The 23,362-nt window shown below is 40.0% G+C and overlaps 2 protein-coding genes across 3 annotated transcripts in view; one reads left to right on the top strand and one right to left on the bottom strand.

Annotated features, from left to right (window-relative positions):
- Positions 1 to 23,362, top strand: part of LOC131693922 (uncharacterized) — a 489,601-nt gene that overhangs the window by 193,786 nt on the left and 272,453 nt on the right. The gene's annotated exons all lie outside the window — the stretch shown is intronic.
- On the bottom strand, positions 1,292 to 15,993 carry LOC131693931 (uncharacterized). Of its 2 annotated transcripts, XM_058982209.1 has the most exons (6): positions 15,850 to 15,993; positions 15,303 to 15,796; positions 14,635 to 14,771; positions 1,815 to 1,868; positions 1,580 to 1,655; positions 1,292 to 1,504 (listed from the first exon to the last, which is right to left on the bottom strand). In XM_058982209.1, exons 2-6 carry the CDS (start codon positions 15,370 to 15,372, stop codon positions 1,335 to 1,337), a joined length of 507 nt encoding a protein of 168 aa, XP_058838192.1. In that variant the 5' UTR covers positions 15,373 to 15,796; positions 15,850 to 15,993; the 3' UTR covers positions 1,292 to 1,334. The 2 variants fall into 2 exon arrangements, with proteins under 2 accessions (XP_058838192.1, XP_058838191.1); XM_058982208.1 differs by having other exon boundaries at positions 15,303 to 15,993.

Here is a 23,362-nt window from a genome sequence, read left to right as displayed (position 1 = left end):
TACCATTCCGAATCAATTAAAAACAATAAACATGTTTTTTTGATCAGCACAAATCAATCATCTGAGAATAAGGTCATCAGTTTGAGCATTCAATTTCATTTTGAAGCTCTTTTCGAAATTGAAAAAAAGGGCTTCAGTACCGTAGTACCGGTTCTCGTCAAAAAGGGTCGGTACTGCGAACCCTACCTGTACTTCATCATTATACATACAAAAACGTTCTTCCGCAGCAATAAATAGGAAAACTTTTAAGTTCTCCAAATTAATCAAAAGTTCTCCAATTTAATCAAAATTCACAGTTGAGAAAATGTCATCGTAAACGATTCATAATTCCACAATTGTCAAGAGGAATCGGGAGAAATGATGCATTTTTAAATTGGATTTGACAGTGCAATTCAATTGTTTTTCAATGATTGTATTGTGCATTTTATATATTTGAAAAGGCTCGCTTGTAAATTTTTGAAGTGTTCAAAATATGTCGTAAAAATAATGATGCCAAATTATATTGGACAGAGCTTATCGATTTTATTTCTTAGTAACAGATTGTTTTATCATATTAGAATAAACAAAATGTAAAAAATCAAGTAGCGATAGGTTGAATACAGATTATATGTGGATTTCTTTTCCAGTCATTGTCAAGTCCATGGAAATTAGACCAATTAAATGTTTATTATGTTTCCCTATTGTAAGGTAATAAGTTTCGTCGTTCTCAAATGGTAAAAGTCAAAGTTTAAATTCACTTTTTAATGCAGACTGCTGACTTATCAATTATTTTTTTAAGTGCGGTTGCGGTAATACCGCGCGGTAAATGCTCATTTTCCGCACCGCATCCGCAAGAAAAAGTGTCTTACCGCACCGCAGATTTTGCGGTGCGGGTGCGGTAAATACCGCGCGGTTGCGGTAAATACCGCAACCGCGACGAACCCTAGCAGTACAGTTAGATCTCCGGGGTTCGGGAGGCTGTCCGTTTCCTTGTCCATCAGTTCCGTCCTACCGACGGTTTCGAAATCTTATTAGGTAAATAGCCGTGGGGACGAATGACGGCACTGGGAATTCCACAGCTGGAAAATTGGATGGAGCTTTTTTTTCTTGTTTGTTTTAGGTATACTACGTAGAGAGATAGGATATCTTCATCATCTGCAGAGCTTTAGGCCAAACTGTTTACGGCTATGACTGTGTCGTGTTCTTTCCTTGATTCTGCCTAACAAGCCCTAATCATCAAGAGGAAATCAAATATTTCGATTTGGTAAGATCAATCGCAATCAGTATGCACATACGGTGGAAGCGTTCCAAATAAAACGACAAATTTTATTTACATGTTTCTTCACTATTTACTACTAAAGCATCTTGCTTCGGTGGTATAACACAACCATCAACAGAAATGTAGTCCATGGAGCAAGCACTGTTCTGACATCCTGGGCACCATTCAGTAGACCGGGAACGAGTAAATTTTCCGATGCACCCAACTCCATACCGGAAAGCTCGTTGGTGCTTGATAGGCCATCTCCTGTTCTCGCAGCAATCAGTAGAGAATAAACAATTGTTACAATTCAAGACGATAGTGGCATTCGTCAATATTTACCCGAGTTGCACAAGTCGCTAGAACATGAGCGATAGTAGCCTCGAAAGGTGGAATCTTCTAGTACGTCATCAAGGTACTGTAAGCGAAATTTGACGGGTTTATTAGGAATTGGTGCTGGATTAAAGTTGGATAAGATGTAAATTTTGATTTGATGAGAATAAGTCAGTAATTAGAGTGCATTGATTTTGTCAGAAGTCTCAAATTTAAAAAAAAATCTGTTTTCATGATTACTTACCAATGGATTTTCATTGCAACCTCGGAGGAACGTATTCAGCTTACCGGGTGGATCCTGTAGAGAAGCAAAAATTATCACATCATGAATCATTTTTGGAACGAATCACACACATTCACATTCATTACGAAAAATATCAAAATAATAAGGAACAAAATCCGCGCAAATCCAAGATTTGAGCAACATTTCTTAAACTTAAATGAAATATTTTGATTCGTAGATTTATCGGGCGTTTCAGAGATAACAGGTAACTTTTTGGAAGATCTGTGGTCAGCTTAGAAAAAAATCTGTGATAATCTGTGCATATTGTAATATACTTGCTGGTCTCATACTATCGACTTCCTATTTCGACTCCAGACGTTTGTCGGTGGATTGTAGTTTTTATAATGCTTTTCTATTCTTATGCAATGACTAAAAGCTCACCACTCTATCACAAATGTAAACCTGATGTAGCCGAAAATGTGATCTATAACACTAGTTTACAAGAAAAATGAAGCTTCAAGAAAAAGTATTTTTTAGACTAATTTTGGGTCGCTGAATACGAAAACAATATTCATTTTTTTGTTCAAAGAAGCGATTTTCTGATTTTCTCAAAAAACTCGTTTTTGAGCACTTTTTGTAGTTTTTAGTCAATATTTCGTGTCAAATTCATTCAATTAATTTAGTCAATATGCAGGTTGAAAGATGACGAGATGCCCTTTCCAAAAACATATAATATGTGTCGATCATATGTAGAATTTTTAGTGCTGCAAGCGACCAAAGTTTAAAATAAATGCATTTTTGACCATTTTTAAAAGTTACTCATTTTTAAATGATTTTTTACCGAAAAACAAATTTCTTTCTTCGGACCTTTTACAATCAAAGATGACAAATAATATGATTACGTTAATTTTAAGCCTAATATGACTAACATCGGATGGAAAATGTTGATGCTATGGCACATTGAGCGAAATGGCAATTTTATGATTTTAGCGGACCCTGCCCTGGTGCGGCGGTTTAGAGGGTGTAGCACTGGTCTCATAAGCCAGTCGTCAAATATTCGAGTCCCTATCGGGAGGGAGTCTCAGTGGGATCGTAGCACCAGCCACGTAATATTCTGTGAACTGAGAATCTGCTGTGAAGCCTATTGAAGCAGAAGGCTACAATTCCTTTAATTCGTAAAATATGTGCTCACCACAAACAAAACAAAACTTTTCGAACGATATTTCCACATTTTAAAAAGAGCACTTAGTTGTATAATGAAATATCCAAAACCATTCAAATGCCGCAGGATGGATGGATGCAAGCTCGAGAAGACATTACCCAACACAAACAATAACTATCAAGTATAGAAGATTATTTCAGCCGAAAGTATGATTGTGCGAAAAATAAAAAGTTACAATTTTCAGAATTTTCTTCTGTCCTTGATTTATTATAAAAAATTTACTAGAAATTTTTTAAAAAGGTCGAACATTAGACTTTTTTTTACTTTGGTCAATTGTAATCATAATAAATGTACATTTCTCGACAAACATACGATTACGGCTTAAAAGCCAACTGTCAAAATTCTCTTTGAAAGGAAATTCCGGACAAACCGTTACTGGCTAAACGCAGTTCATAGCAGTTAATGCAAGAGATAACTTTTTTCTTTTGTTTACTTTAAACATCTGATTGGCGGGTAACAGTTTGTCTGAAATTTCATTTCAAAGAGAATTTTGACAGTTGGCTTTTAAGCCGTAGTCATATGTTTGTCGAGATTTGATCTACACATATTATACAATTTCGGAAAGGGCACATCAATACCTTTCGAACTGATTCGATCGGATCCTATTTGAACATGATATTGACAAACAATTAAAATAGTGCCCAAAAACATCTTTTTCAAAGAAATCTTGAAAATGCTTCTTTGAAAAAAAAAATGGACTTGGTTTTCGTATTCAGCGATCCAAAATTAACTGAGGAAACACCTTTCTTCTTAGCTTATCGCGATTACCTTAAAATTGTTAAAATCTGTCACAATAGATTCTGAAAATATGAAAAATTATTTTTCTATGATAAAAAATAGAGCAAAAACAAAAAAAGCGGAAGCAAAAGAAAAACTTTTTTTAAACTCGAACTTCTTTGAAAGAGAAATTAGAGTATTATTTTCGTATTCAGCGACCCAAAATGAATCTAGAAAACGCTTTTTCTCGTAACTTCATTTTTCTTGTAAACTAGTGTAATCCTATTTAAGACTAAAAGAGATATGTGAAAAACAGAGCAATTTTCACTCGGTGCCTAATAACATCACCAGTTTTTGTCGGATTTGCGTGATCTTAGGCTTAAAATTCACGTGAGTTTGTTTTCACATAAGATTTTAAAAGATTTTTTTGCTGATTTATTTTTTTATGAAAAATCAAGCGAAAATTAGTAATTTTACCAAGCACTACTTTTTTGACTTTGGTTGCTCTTAATCCTAAATTGTTGATATTTTATCCTAACATGTTATACATTTTTAGAATGGGCACATCAATACCTTTCGAATGGTGAGTCGTTATGGTGTTAATCGGAAGATTTGTTCCTGAGATATTGACCAAAAACTGCAAAAAGTGCTCAAAAACACCTCAGTGACGCAAAATTGACTTAGAAAACATCTTTTTTCTTAACTTCATGCACTTAACCCAAAATTTGTAAACTAGTGTAATTTATTAAAGGGGTGAAGTGCCTTTAATAAAAAAGTACTAGCTTCTTGCGATTACTCTAAAAGGGAAAGCAGTACATAATCAAACTAAATGAAGTTTTAAAATTGTTTATATATAATTGAAAAACACAAATATCTTCATCCATTCAAGAAAAATAGGTGGGTAAGGGTAATGTCTGGTGCAGAACCAAAGTGTGGTGACTGCACTTAGGGCTGTTAATTCAAATCGAATAATACTCAGCATCGGTTTCAATAGATGTTCCAAAAATCAGTTTTTGCGTTATTTATTGCAGCCATACATGCTGCGAGATTTAATACAGAGCTGATGAAAATTTTTCCATCAGATAAGAGCAAAAATGGTGTAATTCCGTTAAGTACGCTGAAAGCTTCTAACTTTCAAAAACTTAAGCTCCTATTCATTAAAAGGTTAGAGGTTAGTCACGAAAAAATTAGATGATAATGTTAAGTATACAACTGAACTGAATTAGAATACCTAGACTGTTAAATTAAATATTTTCATATTTCAGTTATAACACAGAAACATTGAAATAGGCCTCTATTATAATTTAAGTCCTAAAACTAGAGGGCATTTCTAAATTACAGGAAATCCTCAGAAACTTAGACCAATTCTATGAAAATCAGATCACTCCAACACTATTCGCAGAAAACCCAAAAAATCGTATTTTGTCATCGATTTCGAACGTTAGATTATTTCTAGAGACTTTAGGGATTGTATAGTTGAGTCCTATTTGCAGTTTAAAAAAAAGAAGAAATGCTCGTTCCTATAGGAACAGAGCATTTCTTTTTAATTATCAAACTATTTGTGATTTCAAAAAACTACAATATGTGTTCGGTTATGTTACTGTCATTGGTCCCTGGACATGTTAAATTTTTGTTACGATTCTGGTTCATAATTTGGGGATACACAAGTTTGTATAAATTATATCAACACCCAAAACGAATCTTAAATGCATCTGATCTTTACGCTCTCGAACTGTGAACGAAAAGCTCCCAAATGATTCATTAATGTTCAACTAACCACATACTTGTGCAGTACAACATCGTACCCCATTGCTACACGCTGTTGGCTATATCGTCGCTATTGTGCTATCTTATGACAAACGTCATTTTGGGGTGAACTGAGTTAGATATGCCATGTTACTAAATTTTAAAATCTCTATAAAGTCGCGTTTTCAGAATTTCGAAATTCTGCTGGGTTTCTTAGATATAACGAAACACGATTATGACAAGCGCCAATTTCTCGAGTGTCATTTTATCGACTTCTTCCAAAATTCGGCAAACCTATTCCCATTCGTGCGATAGTTTTTGATAAAAGGGTATCCTAAATTAATTGGTATACTTAAAGGTTTATATGTTCATAAATTTTCAGCTTTTCCTACACAATATTACAAAAGCTTGTTAAAATAACTGTTTCTAATAAGATTATATAAATTATAAAGTACTTGAAATTTTTTAATAGAAGTGACGGAAGGTTATCGAAAAGTTTCGTGAAAATGGAAATTTCAGTAATAATAACGATTTTCCCTAACGGGTTTCGAGAGTTTTTTATTTGTTCTTTGGCATTGAGATTAGGGATAATAATTCAGATCAAAGATACTACTGGGAATTCATTTTTAGTAAAAGTCGAAGTCGAAGTAAAGTTTGTATGCACGCACTTCAAAGGTAGCTAGGAATCAAGAGCTGAAATTTCAGTGCTTAGTTCTCAGCCGCGTTGGGAATTTAAGCAAACGCTAGTAAGAGTATGAACTTCAAATCCATTAAAAAATTTGTTTTTCGAATTTTTTAACTCAGCACAACATATAATACCTTTAGGAAAATTCAGTTTTCCCTACACAACGCATTGATTGAAGAATTTAGAGATGTTATTAACCGAGCGTTAGCAATAATTCGTTTGTATTTCTATTTTATGGACCAGTAACAGCATGCTAAAATTGTTCCGATAACTCTGGACCAGCATTCCACCGTATTGCACTTATTATTTCACTGCCGGTAATGTGTCGGAAATGGTCCACAGAGCCGTAGCAACCTAAGGTGCAAGGGGAGGGGGGGGGGGGGGTGTAGCTTTGCCCCCTCACGCGTTTTGCGCCGAAAGAAATAAAAGATTAATCAAATAAAAAGCAAGAGAGAATTAGTATCGACCCGAAATTTCATCGCCTCAAATGGCCGCGCTTCATGAAACAAAGATGATCTGTCATAATATCGCAAATTGCATAACGAAGGTCAGAATAAGAACACAATTTGTTAAAAAAAATAGATGCAGTCTTGTTGATGTACGGCAACTCCAACTGGTGTGGATGGGGACCGTGCACAGCTATCTACTTCCACTCGGCAATCTTCTCCTCCGTAGTCTGCAAATTGCATTTAAGATTGTAGTTTGCTTGCGCTATAGTTGCGGTCCGCAGCACAACCTGTTTGATATACTCCATGTCGGCTGCTATTTTCCACAAAGTGTTTTCGCAGCCGTAGCAAGCTGCGCCTGGATGTCGACTATTTCTTCTCCTCCTTCATCCCATGGCAATGTGAATCTTTCCAGCGTCGCTGAGGATGCCGCATTCCCGCTGGTGCTAAACGCCTTCCTCAATTTTCTCTCGAGATTTTCCAGAACTGAACTGACCAGCTCTATTTGATGACGCCGAATCTGTAAGTTAACACGGGGACAGCAAACGTATTGATTGCTCTGAATTTTATTCCCCGCGTTCAGGAATAACTTCAAGATACAGTTCACTTGGTTCAAGAACGTTATTTCGTAGCTTAAGCTTGATGTCGGGTTGACGAATCCCGGAGAGCTGCAGGAATTCGTTATACTGATGTGATCTGCCGCGAATCGTGTCCCGAATCATCTCACCTTCGTCGATCTCGCAGTCTCCAGTCTCGACCAATCGCCCTGATAGTAGCTGAACAGATCGGCATTTCTCTAGGCCAAACGCCCTGCCGATGTCGCTACTAACTCTTTCAGCTAGTTTTATGACTACACCCAGTCGTTCTGTCGAGTCAGCATAGATCTTGATATCGTCCACGTTGAAAGTATGGAACGTCTCTTCCGGTGAGCTTTCTCTATACCTAATCTGATAGTCATGTGGTGATAGTCATTGATGTGTCCTACTGAGCGGGATAAAAGAATCGTCTTCGAAGGTCCCCCTCAAAATGCGAAGCATTCTAGACCGTAACATGTCTTTTCCACTTCTGAGCTGAGCAGTTACTCTCTCCATCACCTGCCGTAGGAACCTTAGACTACAGGATCAACTTTATACATCTTTAATACCTTGATGAGGAGCGAGTGCGGTATGGAGTTGTTTGTCTTCTTGAAATCGATATGAGTCATACTATGGTTTCATTGGTTACACACTACTTCTCCAACAATGACTGTATCGAGGATGGCTTTTTTAGTGTTGTATTTTTTTCTTACATCCCTTCTGCTCCTCTTCTCATAGTGGGCCCTTACGTATGTACTGATGAAGGTGCCCATGATCTTGTGCAGACTTGTTAGACAGGTAATTGGTATGTCCTTGGGGATGAGGATTGTGGTACCACGGGTGATGAAATCCGGCAATAAACGGGGTTCGCGTAACGCCCAATTTCTAAGATACTGCCTACCCTCATGTACATCATTGGCTTCGACGGAGACAGCTGACATCGTCAATTTCTTCGCCTGCTCATTTCTACTCGCGCCTAAGGCCAGTCACAAGCTGAAGCGGAAAGCGAAGCGTTTGCGGACGCATCTGAGCGCTTTACAAAGTATTTTGCCGCGTTCGCCCCACTTTTACTATGACAGTATTACGCGTTCTACATGCACACACCAAAGAGATAGGGCAAACGCATTCGCTTCGCTTACCGCTACCGCTTCGCAAATCGCGCAAGCATGTCATCGGCCTAAGCCACTGTTGCCCTTCGCGATATTATACGGGAACCTCCCAAATACTGTTTCAAAAGCTATAACATCGCTGATATCCGGTAGACCTTCGCTGAAATTGGGCTTCGTGTGGCTGATTTGGTCATAGAAGTGTAACGCCTTTGCCATTTTGATAAGACACTCCCTTACTGTATTAGTGTGTCGTGTTTTTTCGTCAGCTGGCAAGCTCCCAGCATGCGAAGCTCAGTAGGTGCAATTATAGCGGCAGAGTTGTTTGAGGTCCGACTCTCCAATCTCCGCTACCTTGTAGATATTTGCTTTTCCCGATGATGTTGAGACGGGTCGCCTCTAGGTGTAAGTCGTTATCGTAAACATCTTACTGCAGCACAGAATACTTCCCGGTTCTGCACAATTTCCAGGTGAATTGGGAGCACGTTACTATTCATGACCTGAAGTTCACAGGTCAACTTAAAAGAATACTGCAGCTTCGGGATCCTGGGGCGCAACATTGGATCCGTTTCGCGACATAGCGCAACCGCTTCATCAACATTAAAGATCAAATCACGTAGTAGCCGCCGACCAAGGGGTGGGTCTTCCTTGTGTTTATCTAGTAACGAGCGAGACGGCGAAGGAAGAAAGTTTAGAACAGCGTGAAAAAGGTCATATGAGCAAGCTTAGAGTTTGCTGACGATGTAACCCTTTGTGTTCTACCGCAGGAGTCTGAATCGTCTTGAGTACTGTGGCTCTAACTAAAGGGCGAACACGAAATTATTGCGACATCGAAAATTTCACGCCAATTTTCTCATAATGTTTAAAATCAAACCAAAATTTTAGTGTAGTTCTATACATATATTTAATTCAAAAATCAAAAGAAAAGTTAATCGATGGAGCCTTGAGTGTAAAATTGAACGCATGTTCGCTTGATGCCCTCCATCAAAGTCTTTACAGTGTCATCCGGTACCAGTTTCTCAGTTTTTTCCATTCTCTTAACATGTCCTTCTCGTCTTTGACTGTCTTCTTGCTCTTCCGAAGTTCCCGCTTCATCATTGCCCAGTACTGCTCCACCGGGCGCAGTTCTGGACAGTTTGGCGGATTCATGTCCTTTGGAACAAAATGGACAGAATTGGCCTCATACCACTCCAGGACACCTTTAGAATAGTGGCATGATGCCAAATCTGGCTAAAATAGCGGAGCTTCGTCGTGCTGCTGCAAGAACGGCAAAAGGCGCTTCTCGAGGCACTCAGATTTGTAGATCTCGCCATTTACTGTGCCCTTTGTCACGAAAGGCTCACTCCTCAGTCCGCAAAAACAGATTTCCTGCCAAATGAGATATTTGGAGGCGAACTTCGACATTTTCTTCTTCTTAAATTTGTCGTCCACATAGAACTTGCTTTTGCCGGTGAAAAACTCCAACCCCGGAATTTGCTTAAAATCGGCTTTTATATACGTTTCGTCGTCCATCATACAGCAGCCAGATTTTGTCAGCATCTTCTCGTAGAGCTTCCGTGCCCGAGTTTTAGCCGTCGATTGTTGCCGCTCATCGCGGTTTGGGAAGTTGTGTACCTTGTATGTATGTAGTCCAGCTCTCTTCTTTGCATGCTGGACGTAGCTCTGCGACATGCCGATCTTTTTAGGCAAGACGTTGGGATTTGCTTTAATCATCCGCTTCACCTTTCCCTCCGTCTTTTTGTTCTCCGGTCCCGGTTTTCTTCTAGCTCCTTTGCCGTGGTCCAACGTCAACCGCTCCTGGAACCGCTTCAACATTCTGGAGACGGTTGAATGGTGAATGTTCAACATTTTTCCCAACTGCCGGTGCGACAGGTCAGGAAATTCCTCGCATTGGTTCACCTCCATTTTCGTTGAATCGAAAAACACGACTTCGAGTTTGACAGCATGTAAACAATACACATCAATGAGAAAGTATGCAAAATTTGGTTGATTTTTACCCAATGGTAAAAATGTTATGCCCTGTTGAATGTGTCGCAATAATTTCGTGTTCGCCCTTTATTAAAAATATTTTTTCTTCCAATCCCTTGCTTTAAATATACGTTAAGTTGAACCAAACAAATTTTCCCCCTCACGCAAAACAGGATTGCTACGGCTCTGATGGTCCAACCACCAAAGCTTCGGAAAGTGCGGCAAAATGTTGTGGTGAAAACGCTGGCAGGATAAAAAAAACGAACTGTTACGAACGAGACCTCGCCTACTATCCCCCAAAATTTTGTAAAACAGTTCACATGAAAATTTCATGATCATATGCAGAGTTGCATGAAATTAAAAATAAATATTACAGGCGCTCAAGATAGGTCGTGAATCGTGGAGACACAAGCGCCAATGGTCATGCTTGACTATTAGACTAGAAATCAGGAGTCCATTCACGAATACATGATACATTTTTATGATGTGGTGAACTATTTTATGATTTTTATGATTTGGTGAACTGTTTCACGAGTGCAGATATTGTATCGTGACTTTGTTAATCACGATTCAATATGCGGAAGGAATCATGAACTGATTCACAATGATTGAAATAATTTATGAATAATATTCCCAGTTTCATGAAACAGTTCACAAGAAAATATGGCTTGTCATGCTCAAGATGTAACAAATCGTGAATCAGTTTGCGTTGTATAGTCGGACTATGAATAATGTTCCAAAATTTATGACTAAAATCACGACCTAACCTTTAGTTTTATGAATAATATTCATAAAGTTGTGAACTAGTTCACGTACAGAAAATCGATTTTGTAATAACATGGCGGAAACCATGACTGAAGTTCACAAAACAAAAACAAATATCTCTACTGAATAAAGCATTATGCAAGCCTTAATGAAGGGAAATTGAACATACAATAAAACACATGATCTTGGTTTATGAAGCATTCCTTGAAAAAGTGACCGACCATAAAATATGACCATATCCGATTCGAACGAAACTTTGCAATTGGGTTCCGATCATGAATCTGCATTATTCTTTCTGGCAACTAGAATATTTGGACACAAGAGCAATATTTAAAAAGGGCGTAGAAGTTTTTGCATGGAGCGCTATCCAAAAAAAACCTGTTTTAATCCACCTAGTGGTGCAAGTGTGCCTTTCTCAATCATGATTGGTGTTCATTATGAATTATGTTCATTATGTACATTATTATGTTCATTATAAACTTTTGTAACAAGTGGTTTAGTTTCATCCATGACTGTTGACATCTTTCTGCTGTATCGATTTTGTTGGCTATTTTCGGCAAATTTGAGACTAAGAGAAACGAAAGCAATGAAATTGAAAGACGGATAGGTATTCTAGAGCGAATCAGTTATAAACTTAGAACGGAAAACTAGAACTAGGCAGGCTCATATGAGCATGATCGAAAGGAAATGTGAAGAATTCGTTGCCTTCTGCAGAGTAGGAGTTGGGCGTTGCACCCAAGTCTACCGCATGGTCTATGGTAGAACATAACTCATCATCATGTTTTACCGCCGACGCCGGCAAAAAATTCTTCACAAATCCTCGCCTAGAACGACCATGCGATCATTCTTCTCCCTTTCTGCTAGCATCAAGCCGTGACGTATGCATTCAATCGACACCAAGCTATCGGTGTCGCACCGATCCTATTGTGATTGAACTACTTATTGATTTTTTGTTCCGCACACACGGATGGCAATTAATGACACAGCTCATCTAGCAGAAATCGAATTATTATCTACTTTCTTACCAACTAGTTTATAGGTTACTTTGTTTTAATTGCCGCAAGGTTCTACTGTATCGACTACTCTGCAGAAGGCAAAGAATTCTTCACATTTCCTTTCGATCATGCCCATATGAGCCTGCCTAGTTCTGGTTTTCCGTTCTAAGTTTATAAGTGATTCGCTCTAGAATACCTATCCGTCTTTCAATTTCATTGCTTTCGTTTCTCTTAGTCTCAAATTTGCCGAAAATAGCCAACAAAATCGATACAGTAGAACCTTGCGGCAATTAAAACATATGGCATATTCGTTTTTGACACTGCACTACACCGGTGTAGTCGGTGCTACACTCATTCAAACTTGGGTGTAATCAGTCTATCTCTTTCTTTGCACTACACCGGTGTAGCACCAAGAAAAAACGAAAACGCCAATAGTAACATTTTCGGCTTTCGTTATTTGTGTAGATATATGTATAGAAAATGTCAAGAAAATACATGTAAGTCATATGGTAAGCAGCCCACATAGCACGCAGCAGTTTTCACCACCCACCACTGGCAGCGCATATCGAAGGAAGTAGGTAGCCATGGAGGATGGTGACAACCACACAGAATGGGGAGGAATAGTGGACGGGCACAGCGTAATTGGTAAACCGATTGCCTTGTACGAAGCTCACCTGGGTTCGATTCCCAACCCCCCGAACATAGGGTTAGAGATTTTTCTAAAAAGATTTCTCTAACTCGAAAAAGAGGTGAAAACGCCTAAGTTTAATACCCTCCATAATTCAAACAAAAAAAAAACATTGGGAGGAATGTGTGGACTACTAAGAGAATCAACGGTCGAGGTTAAAGGTGAACTAAAGGGCGAACACGAAATTATTGCGACACATTCAACAGGGCATAACTTTTTTACCATTGGGTAGAAATCAACCAAATTTTGCACACTTTCTCATTGATGTGTATTGTTTACATGCTGTCAAACTCGAAGTCGCGTTTTTCGATTCAACGAAAATGGAGGTGAACCAACGCGAGTCGTGAGAACAAATTCTTTCCAAACACCTGGAATTTCCTGACCTGTCGCACCGGCAGTTGAGAAAAATGTTGAACATTCACCATTCAACCGTCTCCAGAGTGTTGAAGCGGTTCCAGGAGCGGTTGACGTTGGACCACGGCAAAGCAGCTGGAACAAAATCGGGACCGGAGAACAAAAAGACGGAGGGAAAGGTGAAGCGGATGATTAAAGCAAATCCCAACGTCTCAAGCCGTGATTTGGCTAAAAAGATCGGCATGTCGCAGAGCTACGTCCAGAATGCAAAGAAAAGAGCTGGACTACATACATACAAGGTACAGAACTTCCCAAACCGCGATGAGCGGCAACAATCGACGGCTAAAACTCGGGCACGGAAGCTCTACGAGAAGATGCTGACAAAATATGGTCGCTGTGTGATGGACGACGAAACGTATATAAAAGCCGATTTTAAGCAAATTCCGGGGTTGGAGTTTTTCACCGGCAAAAGCAAGTTCTATGTGGACGACAAATTTAAGAAGAAGAAAATGTCGAAGTTCGCCTCCAAATATCTCATTTGGCAGGCCGGACTGAGCCTTTCGTGACAAAGGGCACAGTAAATGGTGAGGTCTACAAATCTGAGTGCCTCGAGAAGCGCCTTTTGCCATTCTTGCAGCAGCACAACGAAGCTCCGCTATTTTGGCCAGATTTGGCATCATGCCACTATTCTAAAAGTGTCCTGGAGTGGTATGAGGCCAATTCTGTCCATTTTGTTCCAAAGGACATGAATCCGCCAAACTGTCCGGAGCTGCGCCCGGTGGAGCAGTACTGGGCAATGATGAAGCGGGAACTTTTGAAGAGCAAGAAGACAGTCAAAGACGAGAAGGACATGTTAATAAAATGGAAAAAAATGAGAAACTGGTACCGGATGACACTGTAAAGACTTTGATGGAGGGCATCAAGCGAAAATGCGTTCAATTTTACACTCAAGGCTCCATTGATTAACTTTTCTTTTGATTTTTGAAGTATAAAACTACCCTAAAATTTTGGTTTGATTTTAAACATTATAAGAAAATTGGCATGACATTTTCGGTGTCGCAATAATTTCGTGTTCGCCTTTTAATACTACCATGATTGTCATTAGCCTAGTAACTGTCAAACTAACATGTAGTCAGGTTTAGTTGTTGGAAAAATTTAAGAGGAAATTTGGAGTAAGAGCTTTAACGGTAATAAAGTGACTGAGTACAAAACAGTGGCAAAAATAAAGTCGAAATGACAAATAGGACCCCTTCGGTTTACCCTTGGAAACCTCCAGAGCGTGCTAGACCACAGTAGTATCACGACGTGCAAACCGTTATAAAACGTGTGGTATAGTTGCGACCGCCATCGCGGAGGAGGTGAATAGTAACTTATTTGCAACACTGTTGTCTCTCGTAAATAACTTTGCCTCCGCTTGATTTACAAAAAAAACACAAGTTGCAGATTTAGAAAGACATTTGAACATACTCCAACGCGAAACTTATGCAACGACTGTGTCAAATACATAAAACATCCCGGACGTGACGACCATTAAATTCAATCATTTTATTACACTTGTAGTACAAGATACTTACCAGCAGTTCCTGCCGCTGAATCGTACAGTACTTGTACTTGCACGTCACTATACTTTGCCCTTCGACGGCCGCGGGATCGCTAATGCATCTCTTATCGCCTGAAGTGGCCGTCAAACTGCAGGAATAACATCGTAATCCTATAGTTACCGGGGTAGAGAGCAGAGAGGAGGAAGAACACCGTAAGTAATCACACAAACAGTCCATTATCACAATGTTGTCAAGAGTGGTTTGAGGGAAGTTAATAAATCGTAAAAGTCAACAAGCTTTTCCGTGTTGACCGGTCAGTACCGCTTAATTTTATGGTCCATCAATTTCAGCAACTGCCCCGCAAAATTGGCGCAACAATGGAAACGCGTTAGGGCGGTTAAAGGCTCTGTCAGCTGCTTCGTTAAAATAATGGGATGATAATTTACTTTAACACCTCTGTTACCCCCAGGTCGATTGGATCATCCAATTTTTATTTGTGTCATTTCCGATTTATTCTGACCGAATCGGAGACCGTCAACTTTGAATCCATGTAAATTTGCATTGAAACATTTCAATTCTGGCAAAACGATTAGCATAATATAGTTACGGAGTAAACAGAATGTTCACCTCGAACCCAAACATCAGTCGACCCTTATTGAATAACTTTACCAAAAATATATAAAACAGCATCTCAAACCAACCGTTAACATTGCGAATATCCGCTCCCAACGTGACCATCAATAGGGTTACGACTACTCCGAATAATGACATTTGTGTAAATGCTCACTGCCCCCTGTTTTCTGCTTGACGACAGTCAGTTCTTTGAAGGTTGTCTGCCGGATGCCACCGTCGTCTCCCGGCAGTTGCTTTGGCCAAATAAAACGATCCTTATTTCAAAACACTTTCCGATGTTGTCCTTGTTTCTTTTTTTGCTCCTTTCAAGAAGAACCCTTTTTACCTCGGGTCTTCAATTACATCACATGAACCCTCGATCCGACTTTAAATTTATTTCGTGACCCGCAACAAACAAAATTCCCTTGATTCGATTTTTTTTCCTTTTGCACTAATCAAATTCACTTTCGGGTTTGGTCCTTCGTCAAGAATTGCGAGTACATATTCCGATTGAGTGCGTTTTATGGATCACTCCAACAGATTTAATGGTCGCTTTCTTCTCAGTTGACTCGTTTGGGTCGTGCTAGGAAAAATATATGTACATTGATTTATATACAAGGTACGCACTACGCTCACCCTCGTGGATAAATTTTTGACTTTCTGGTCGGTACACAAATCCACGGATCGTTCGCCGGAAATCGACAGCGGAAAAAAACTATGTCGTTATCTTAAACCATCGAACTGAGACCACTTTCACCGCACAGTGCTGACCGGTAACTGTGTTGCGATTTGGCAGAGTGGGTATCATTCCCAGGTCCGGTGGTTTTGTAGATACAATCTAGAACAAGCTAGTAGGTATGATTTTCAGGGCTGGCAGTAATATTAGCTTTATATCGATTTGTGGGCCTACCGGTGTAGCCGCCTAAATCCAGAAAAAAAATATTCAAAATGGTCCGTGCCAAACTTGTTTTTATTTTCGGTTGAGAGGTACATCAGGTTATAAAGAAATTAATTTTCTTTTTTGCCTTTTTGCTATACAAAGTTAATCACACTGAAAATCGAACCGAATGAACCGAGGCTCGGAGGACTGAAGTTCCTACACCATTCGACTCAGTTCGACAAATGTTTGTGTGGATGTGTGTGTATGTGTGTATGTGACCAACAATCGCACATCGCAGATGGCCAAACCAATTTTATTATACTTAGTCTCAAAAAAGATGCACCTTTCACATAGGCTGCTATTGAATTACATTTAATTCCGACTTCCGGTTCCGGAGTTACGGGTTGAAGAGTGCGGTCACGTATGAAATTTCCATATACATCGGTTCAACATGTTATCTAAAATATGCAAAACTCCATAACATTTTTTTCTAAATTGCTTGGATTTATAGCTTCAGCTCACTGAAGACTCACATTGACCATTTTGGACTTCTTCGGTGGAACCCGAAGCTTTGGGAAAGTGGCTAAGTTTATGAGTAGAGTTCACATCTGTTTCTCAGAAATTTCTGACTCAAATTTCTCAAATTTAGTCTCAAATCAAAGCTACAGCATCCTAATTGACAGCCATTAAAATCCATTGGAACCGGAGTTTTGGTTCCTGTGTTACGGGTTGAAATTCCCATACAAACCGGTTTAATCATTACATCTAAATGATGCAGAACTAATTTAATGAGTTTTTTATTCAGTCTGTTTATTTAAGAAGGCACGGTACCATTACAGCTTGAAGGTGCTAGTTTTTGCATTATTCATTTTAAATTTCTTAAAACTAGGATATTACAACAAGGGATTTTTTCAAATTACATTTAAAAACGAAAGATCAATTTTTAGACTATCTTGAGATGAGTAACAATATTAGACTACACACCAAAAAAATCTGAATTTTATCGTTGACGTAATTGCAAGCATGACACAATTCAACAAACCGTAATTTACGAAATGACAGAACATTACCGTGTTCCATTTAATTTTACACGAAAAATATACTTTACATGCGCAATGACATAAAATTACACTTCCTACCATTCAGAACAAACGCTGTATGTGGAGTAAAATTACATGATTTACGAAATTAAACGTCATGTGAAATTAAAATCAAACGTGAAACAAAGTCATTTTTGATGCTCGTATATGTCATGGTCAGGAGACGTAAATTTACACTATTTTTTCTAGGTGTGTACCTTAACCTTGGAATACAGTTCAAATTACTTGGGGGATCAATTATAAAGACTAGGGGGTGTACAATTGAATATAAAAACTATATATACACTTTGGCTTCTGTTATGAGAAATTTTATTTTAAAGAAAGGGAAACAGATTCAAATTCAGTTTTTTTTATGACAAAGGCCTCTTTGCTTGAGAAAGACATTTGCAAGAGTTGGGGTTGATTTTAGCATCGCAGTAACAGCAATATCAAATACAGGGGAAGAGGACAACGATTACAGAGAAGAGAAGAACAACAAGTTTACAGCCTTGGACCACCAAGTCAGCACACCGGATCCTTGCCGGACCCATAGAAAATCCTCCAGATTGGTCAGAACTTCATGTCGTTTTCGCCTCCAATTTTGGTTCATGCTAGCAGATTGGTGAGTGAAGACGATCACGTAGTAGCACTCTGATGTGAGTTTGCGCAACAAAAGCAGTTCAGAGGACTTCTAAGAATGAGAAAAAGAGAAAGAGAAATTTTCATACTGATTTGTTTTAGGAAGAGATAGATACGGGGCATATAAGGGAGATTGTGGCTTTCCATAACATTTAGAACTGGAATATTGGGAGGTATTCCTCCGGCCCGAAGGAAATCCATTAGCTGAGACCAGGCGAAACTATACTCGGTACACGCCCAGACAATGTGTTCGATGTCGTGATAGCCGTCGTCACAAGTGCAGACACCACTTTCCACGAGCCCAACATGCCGAAGATGTGCATCCAGCGTGTAATGGTTTGCCATGAGTCGGGACATCACACGAATGAAATCACGAACCACATCCATCCTTCTGAACGAAGGTTTCGTCGATACCTTAGGGAATATAGAATGAGAAGGGACCCAAACCAAGGTAATCTGAAAAGATTTGACAGATAAAACACTCAGTAGCTCCCATATTTTCCCCTAAAAATACGAGGAATGCTTTCATCAAGCGAATAGCGTCAATGAAACTGAGGCTATCCGAAACGATGAAGCAATAGTCAGCGGGTAATGTGTCAATGATTTCAAAGGTATACTGAATAGTAGCTAGATCTGCGGCGTAAACTGAAGCAGGGTCACTGATTTTGTAGAATGCAATAAACTTCTGATTGAAAATACCAAAGACAATGGACCCTTCGAGGCTCGATCCGTCGGTATAGAACATATTAGGGGCCATCCATAAATGGCTTTTGTGGAATGTTGTTGCAGTACTGCTGATTGATTTTTATGAAGATCTACCACACAGTATAGAAAAAAAACTGCTTTGCCCATTCTCTGTTCAACCTTAATGTCTATGTAAGTTTGAAAACGAAGTGATGATACAGCGAACAGACATCGGTAGGCAATCATGGAGAGCGACTAAAATGTTGCAACTGGTTGAATCTATAAGTCAATAAGTTGAGATTATTGTTTCGATTTCATTTTTCTAGTATGTGAGAGTCTTTCGTTTCCTTTTTGTTTGCTATGGGATAAAATGAGAGAGATTATTGACAATAACGGAGAAAAAAAATGAAAAATGAATCAATAAATCGAAATGGACCCAAGAGCAGTTCTTCTATATTTTCTACGAGCTTCTCAATTTCGAAAAACCCTCACGTCTTCGTTATCTGTAGGGCTTTGATACGTTAGGTGCAACAATTTCAATTGAAACTGTTTTTTAAATTGTGGTAAAATGAACCTATAATAAAATAGACATTACATCTTTGTTCAAGTAGTCTAACATGATTCGTAACCGAACGTTGTACCGAGAAACAAGTGCTTTTTGTTCTCTCCGGTGTGGTTTAGTTTTTTCGGCAGTACGAAGGTGGCAGAGGCTGCAGTAAAGCACTACTAATAAACAGTCCCGCGAGTGATAATTATTACCTGCGATATCGGTGAAGGTAGTGCAGTAAAGTGCGTTACTAAACAGATTTCTTTCCTGAAAGACGGCTTTGTGTAGACGAGCTATATCAGCTCTACTGTGTGAAGATCACGCGGGTGACGGATAAAACAAACGAAGGATCAATTCACCTACCAGCTCGTCAGGAAAGAACTGGTGAAGTATTTCGTTTTTTACTTTTCTTGTCGATTTTTTTTATTATTGTTTTTGATTTTTTATTTTGATTTAAATTAAATAGTGCGGTCGAGCGTGTTGCTCCCGCAACAAAATGGAACAAACAGAAGGATCACCCTCCGAAGACGAATATTATGTTCAAGAAGAACGTGTATCTGATTCGGAGACAGATGATGTTATGGTCGATCCACTTCCCCCACTTTCCCCCAATGTCTCACAGCCCCCCCCCCCTCGAGTCAAGGTTTACCAGGATGGATCCGCTGGTCCTTGGGTGGTATACTTTCAGCCCAGAAATAAACCGTTAAAAAGCACAACTGTTGCACGGGAGCTGACAAAACGTTACTCGGCCGTAACCGAGATTAAAAATGTTCAGTCAGATAAACTGCTCGTAGTCGTTACTGACTTGAAACAGACCAATGATATCGTTGGCAATGGCCTCTTTACGCTGGAGTATCGCGTCTACATCTCTTCTCGTGATGTGGAGATCGACGGTGTGGTAAGTGATGCGGGTCTAACTGTCGATGATCTGATGAATGATGGGGCTGGCCGCTTTAAGGACCCTATCCTTCAATCAGTTAAGATTTTGGAGTGCAAGCAATTGCACTCAAAGTCCATCGAAGATGGGAATTACTGTCCATCAGACTCGTTTCGCGTAACCTTCGCCGGATCTGCACTTCCGAGCTACGTTGAAGTGGGAGGAGCTCGTCTACCTGTACGCCTGTTTGTACCCCGGGTCATGAATTGTTCCAATTGCAAGCAGCTAGGTCACACGGCCACCTACTGTAGCAACAAGCAACGGTGCGGTAAATGTGGGGAACGCCATGCGGATGATACTTGCAGTAGGCCCGCTGGGAAGTGTGTTTTCTGTGGGGAGAATTCGCATGCACTTTTGACATGCCCAACGTACAAACTTCGCGCGGATAAGCTGAAGCGATCCGCCAAAGATCGCTCCAGACGCTCTTACGCAGAAATGCTTAAAAGAGCTGTTCCACTTATCTCCGAAAACCCATTCGCTCTCTTGCCAACTGACGATAACGCCTCTAACGACCCTTGGGAGGGGCATTCTTTGGCTCCGCTTGGAAACTCTAGGAAAAGACCTAATCAAAACTCACCTGAACTTCCTCGTAAGGGTCCTAGGTTGTCCCAAACAAGGGTACAGAATAAAAATAATTCATCAACTGGAAGTGCTGGTTCAAATCCGAAGATAATACCTCCTGGTTTTGGGAAATTGAGATACAACCAGGAGTTCCCAGCACTCCCCGGGGCACCAAAAATCCCAAGTGCTCCAATTTAACAGTCAGAAACTCAACCTAAAACGGGATTCCTTAAATTTTCTGACATTGTGGACTGGATATTCACAGCTTTCAACATTACCGATCCTCTGAAAAGCTTGCTGGTTGCTATTCTACCAACAGTAAGAACATTTTTAAAACAGTTGACTGAACAATGGCCCCTCCTTACAGCGATCGTATCCTTCGATGGCTAACTTATTAGACGGAATCACGGATCTGATCACTGTTTTACAGTGGAACTGCAGAAGTATTATCCCCAAAATTGATTCATTAAAACACTTGCTAAATTACAATCATTGTGATGCATTTTCCCTATGTGAAACATGGCTAACTTCTAATATAAACCTCAACTTCCACGATTTTAACATTATCCGCTTGGATCGAGAAGACTCATATGGAGGGGTACTTTTAGGGATCAAAAAGTGCTACTCCTTCAATCGAATCAACCTCCCTTCGACGCCAGGCATTGTCGCTTGTCAAACAACAATCAAAGGCAAAGATCTTTGCATTGCTTCTATTTACATTCCTCCTAGGGCCATGATGGGATATCGAAGATTCTCCAACGTGATTGAACACCTTCCCTCGCCCCGCCTGCTTCTTGGAGACTTTAACTCTCACGGTACGGGGTGGGGCTGTCTGTACCACGATAATCGATCTTCGACAATTCAAGACCTTTGTGACAACTTCAATATGACAATTCTGAACACAGGGGAAATGACACGGATTCCTAGACCACCTGCGCAAGCAAGTGCACTGGACATATCTTTATGCTCGACATCACTACGGTTAGATTGCAAGTGTAGGGTAATATCTGATCCCCACGGTAGTGACCACTTACCAATTGTAATTGCAATCACCACTGGTTCAAGACCATCGACACCAATCAATGTTCCCTATGACCTCACACGAAACATTGATTGGAAGAGCTACGCTGCTGAGATATACAAAACTATCGATTCAACACAGGTACTTCCCCCGGAGGAAGAATATAAGTTTTTGTCCAACTCGATTCTCGATACCGCGATTCAAACTCAGACGAAACCCGTGACGGGACAAAGAGTGCTCAGACGTGTACGCTGAGAAAGCTGCCGCGTATAAAACCTTCCGGAACGACGGGTTAGTTGCTAGTTATCGAGTGTACGCGATATTAGAAAAGCGAATGAAAAATTTAATGAAAGCTAAGAAACGCAGTTACTGGCGCCGATTTGTCGACGGACTAACAAGAGAAACATCGATGAGCACTCTTTGGGGCACGGCCCGACGCATGCGAAACCGAAACAGTAATAACGAGAGCGTTGAATATTCAAACCGTTGGATATTCGATTTCGCCAAGAAAGTTTGTCCGGATTCCGCCCCGGCACAGAAAATCTACCGCGCCGCGTCGCCTTACAATACCGCGAACGAAACACCGTTTACGATGGTGGAGTTCTCACTTGCTCTCTTATCATGTAACAATAAAGCCCCGGGGCCTTATAGAATCAAATTCAACTTGTTGAAGAATCTGCCAGACTCTGCCAAAAGACGCTTATTGAATTTATTTAATAGGTTTCTTGAGGGTAACATTGTCCCACATGACTGGAGACAGGTGAGGGTCATCGCCATCCAAAAACCAGGAAAACCAACCTCCGACCACAATTCGTATCGTCCGATTGCAATGCTGTCCTGTATCCGGAAGTTATTCGAAAAAATGATCTTGTTTCGCCTCGATAATTGGGTCGAAATAAATGGCTTACTGTCAGATACACAATTTGGCTTCCGCAAAGGCAAAGGGACGAACGATTGCGTTGCGTTGCTCTCAACAGAAATTCAAATGGCATATGCTAACAAAGAGCAGATGGCATCAGTATTCTTGGATATTCAGGGGGCTTTCGATTCAGTTTCTATCAACATTCTTTATGAGAAGTTGCACCAGCATGGTCTTTCACCAATTTTAAATAACTTTTTGCTAAACCTGTTGTCTGAAAAACAAATGCATTTCTCGCATGGCGACTTATCGACATCACGATTTAGTTACATAGGCCTTCCCAGGGCTCATATCTAAGCCCTCTCCACTACAATTTTTACGTGAATGACATTGACGAATGTTTTGTCAATTCCTGCACGCTAAGGCAGCTTGCAGATGACGGTGTGGTCTCTATTACAGGTCCTAAAGTACCACTGCAAGATACCTTGGACAATTTGTCTGGGCTCTTGAGCTGGGTATCGAGTTCTCCACGGAGAAAACTGAGTTGGTTGTTTTTTCTAGAAAGCGTGAGCCGGCGCAACTCCAGCTTCTATTAATGGGTGTAACAATCAATCAGGTCTTTACATTTAAATATCTCGGGATCTGGTTGGACTCTAAAGATACCTGGGGATGACACATTAGGTATCTGAAACAGAAATGCCAACAAAGGATCAATTTTCTCCGGACAATAACTGGAACATTGTGGGGTGCCCACCCAGGAGACCTGATTAGGTTATACCAAACAACGATATTGTCGGCGATGGAGTACGGGTGTTTCTGTTTCCGCTCCGCTGCGAACATACACTTCATCAAACTGGAGAGAATACAGTATCGTTGCTTGCGCATTGCCTTGGGTTGCATGCACTCGACCCATACGATGAGTCTCGAAGTGCTGGCGGGCGT

Source organism: Topomyia yanbarensis, chromosome 3, assembly GCF_030247195.1.
Source record: "Topomyia yanbarensis strain Yona2022 chromosome 3, ASM3024719v1, whole genome shotgun sequence".
In the NCBI taxonomy this organism is placed as follows: Eukaryota; Metazoa; Arthropoda; class Insecta; order Diptera; family Culicidae; genus Topomyia; species Topomyia yanbarensis.
This window is presented reverse-complemented; position numbering and strand designations above follow the sequence as displayed.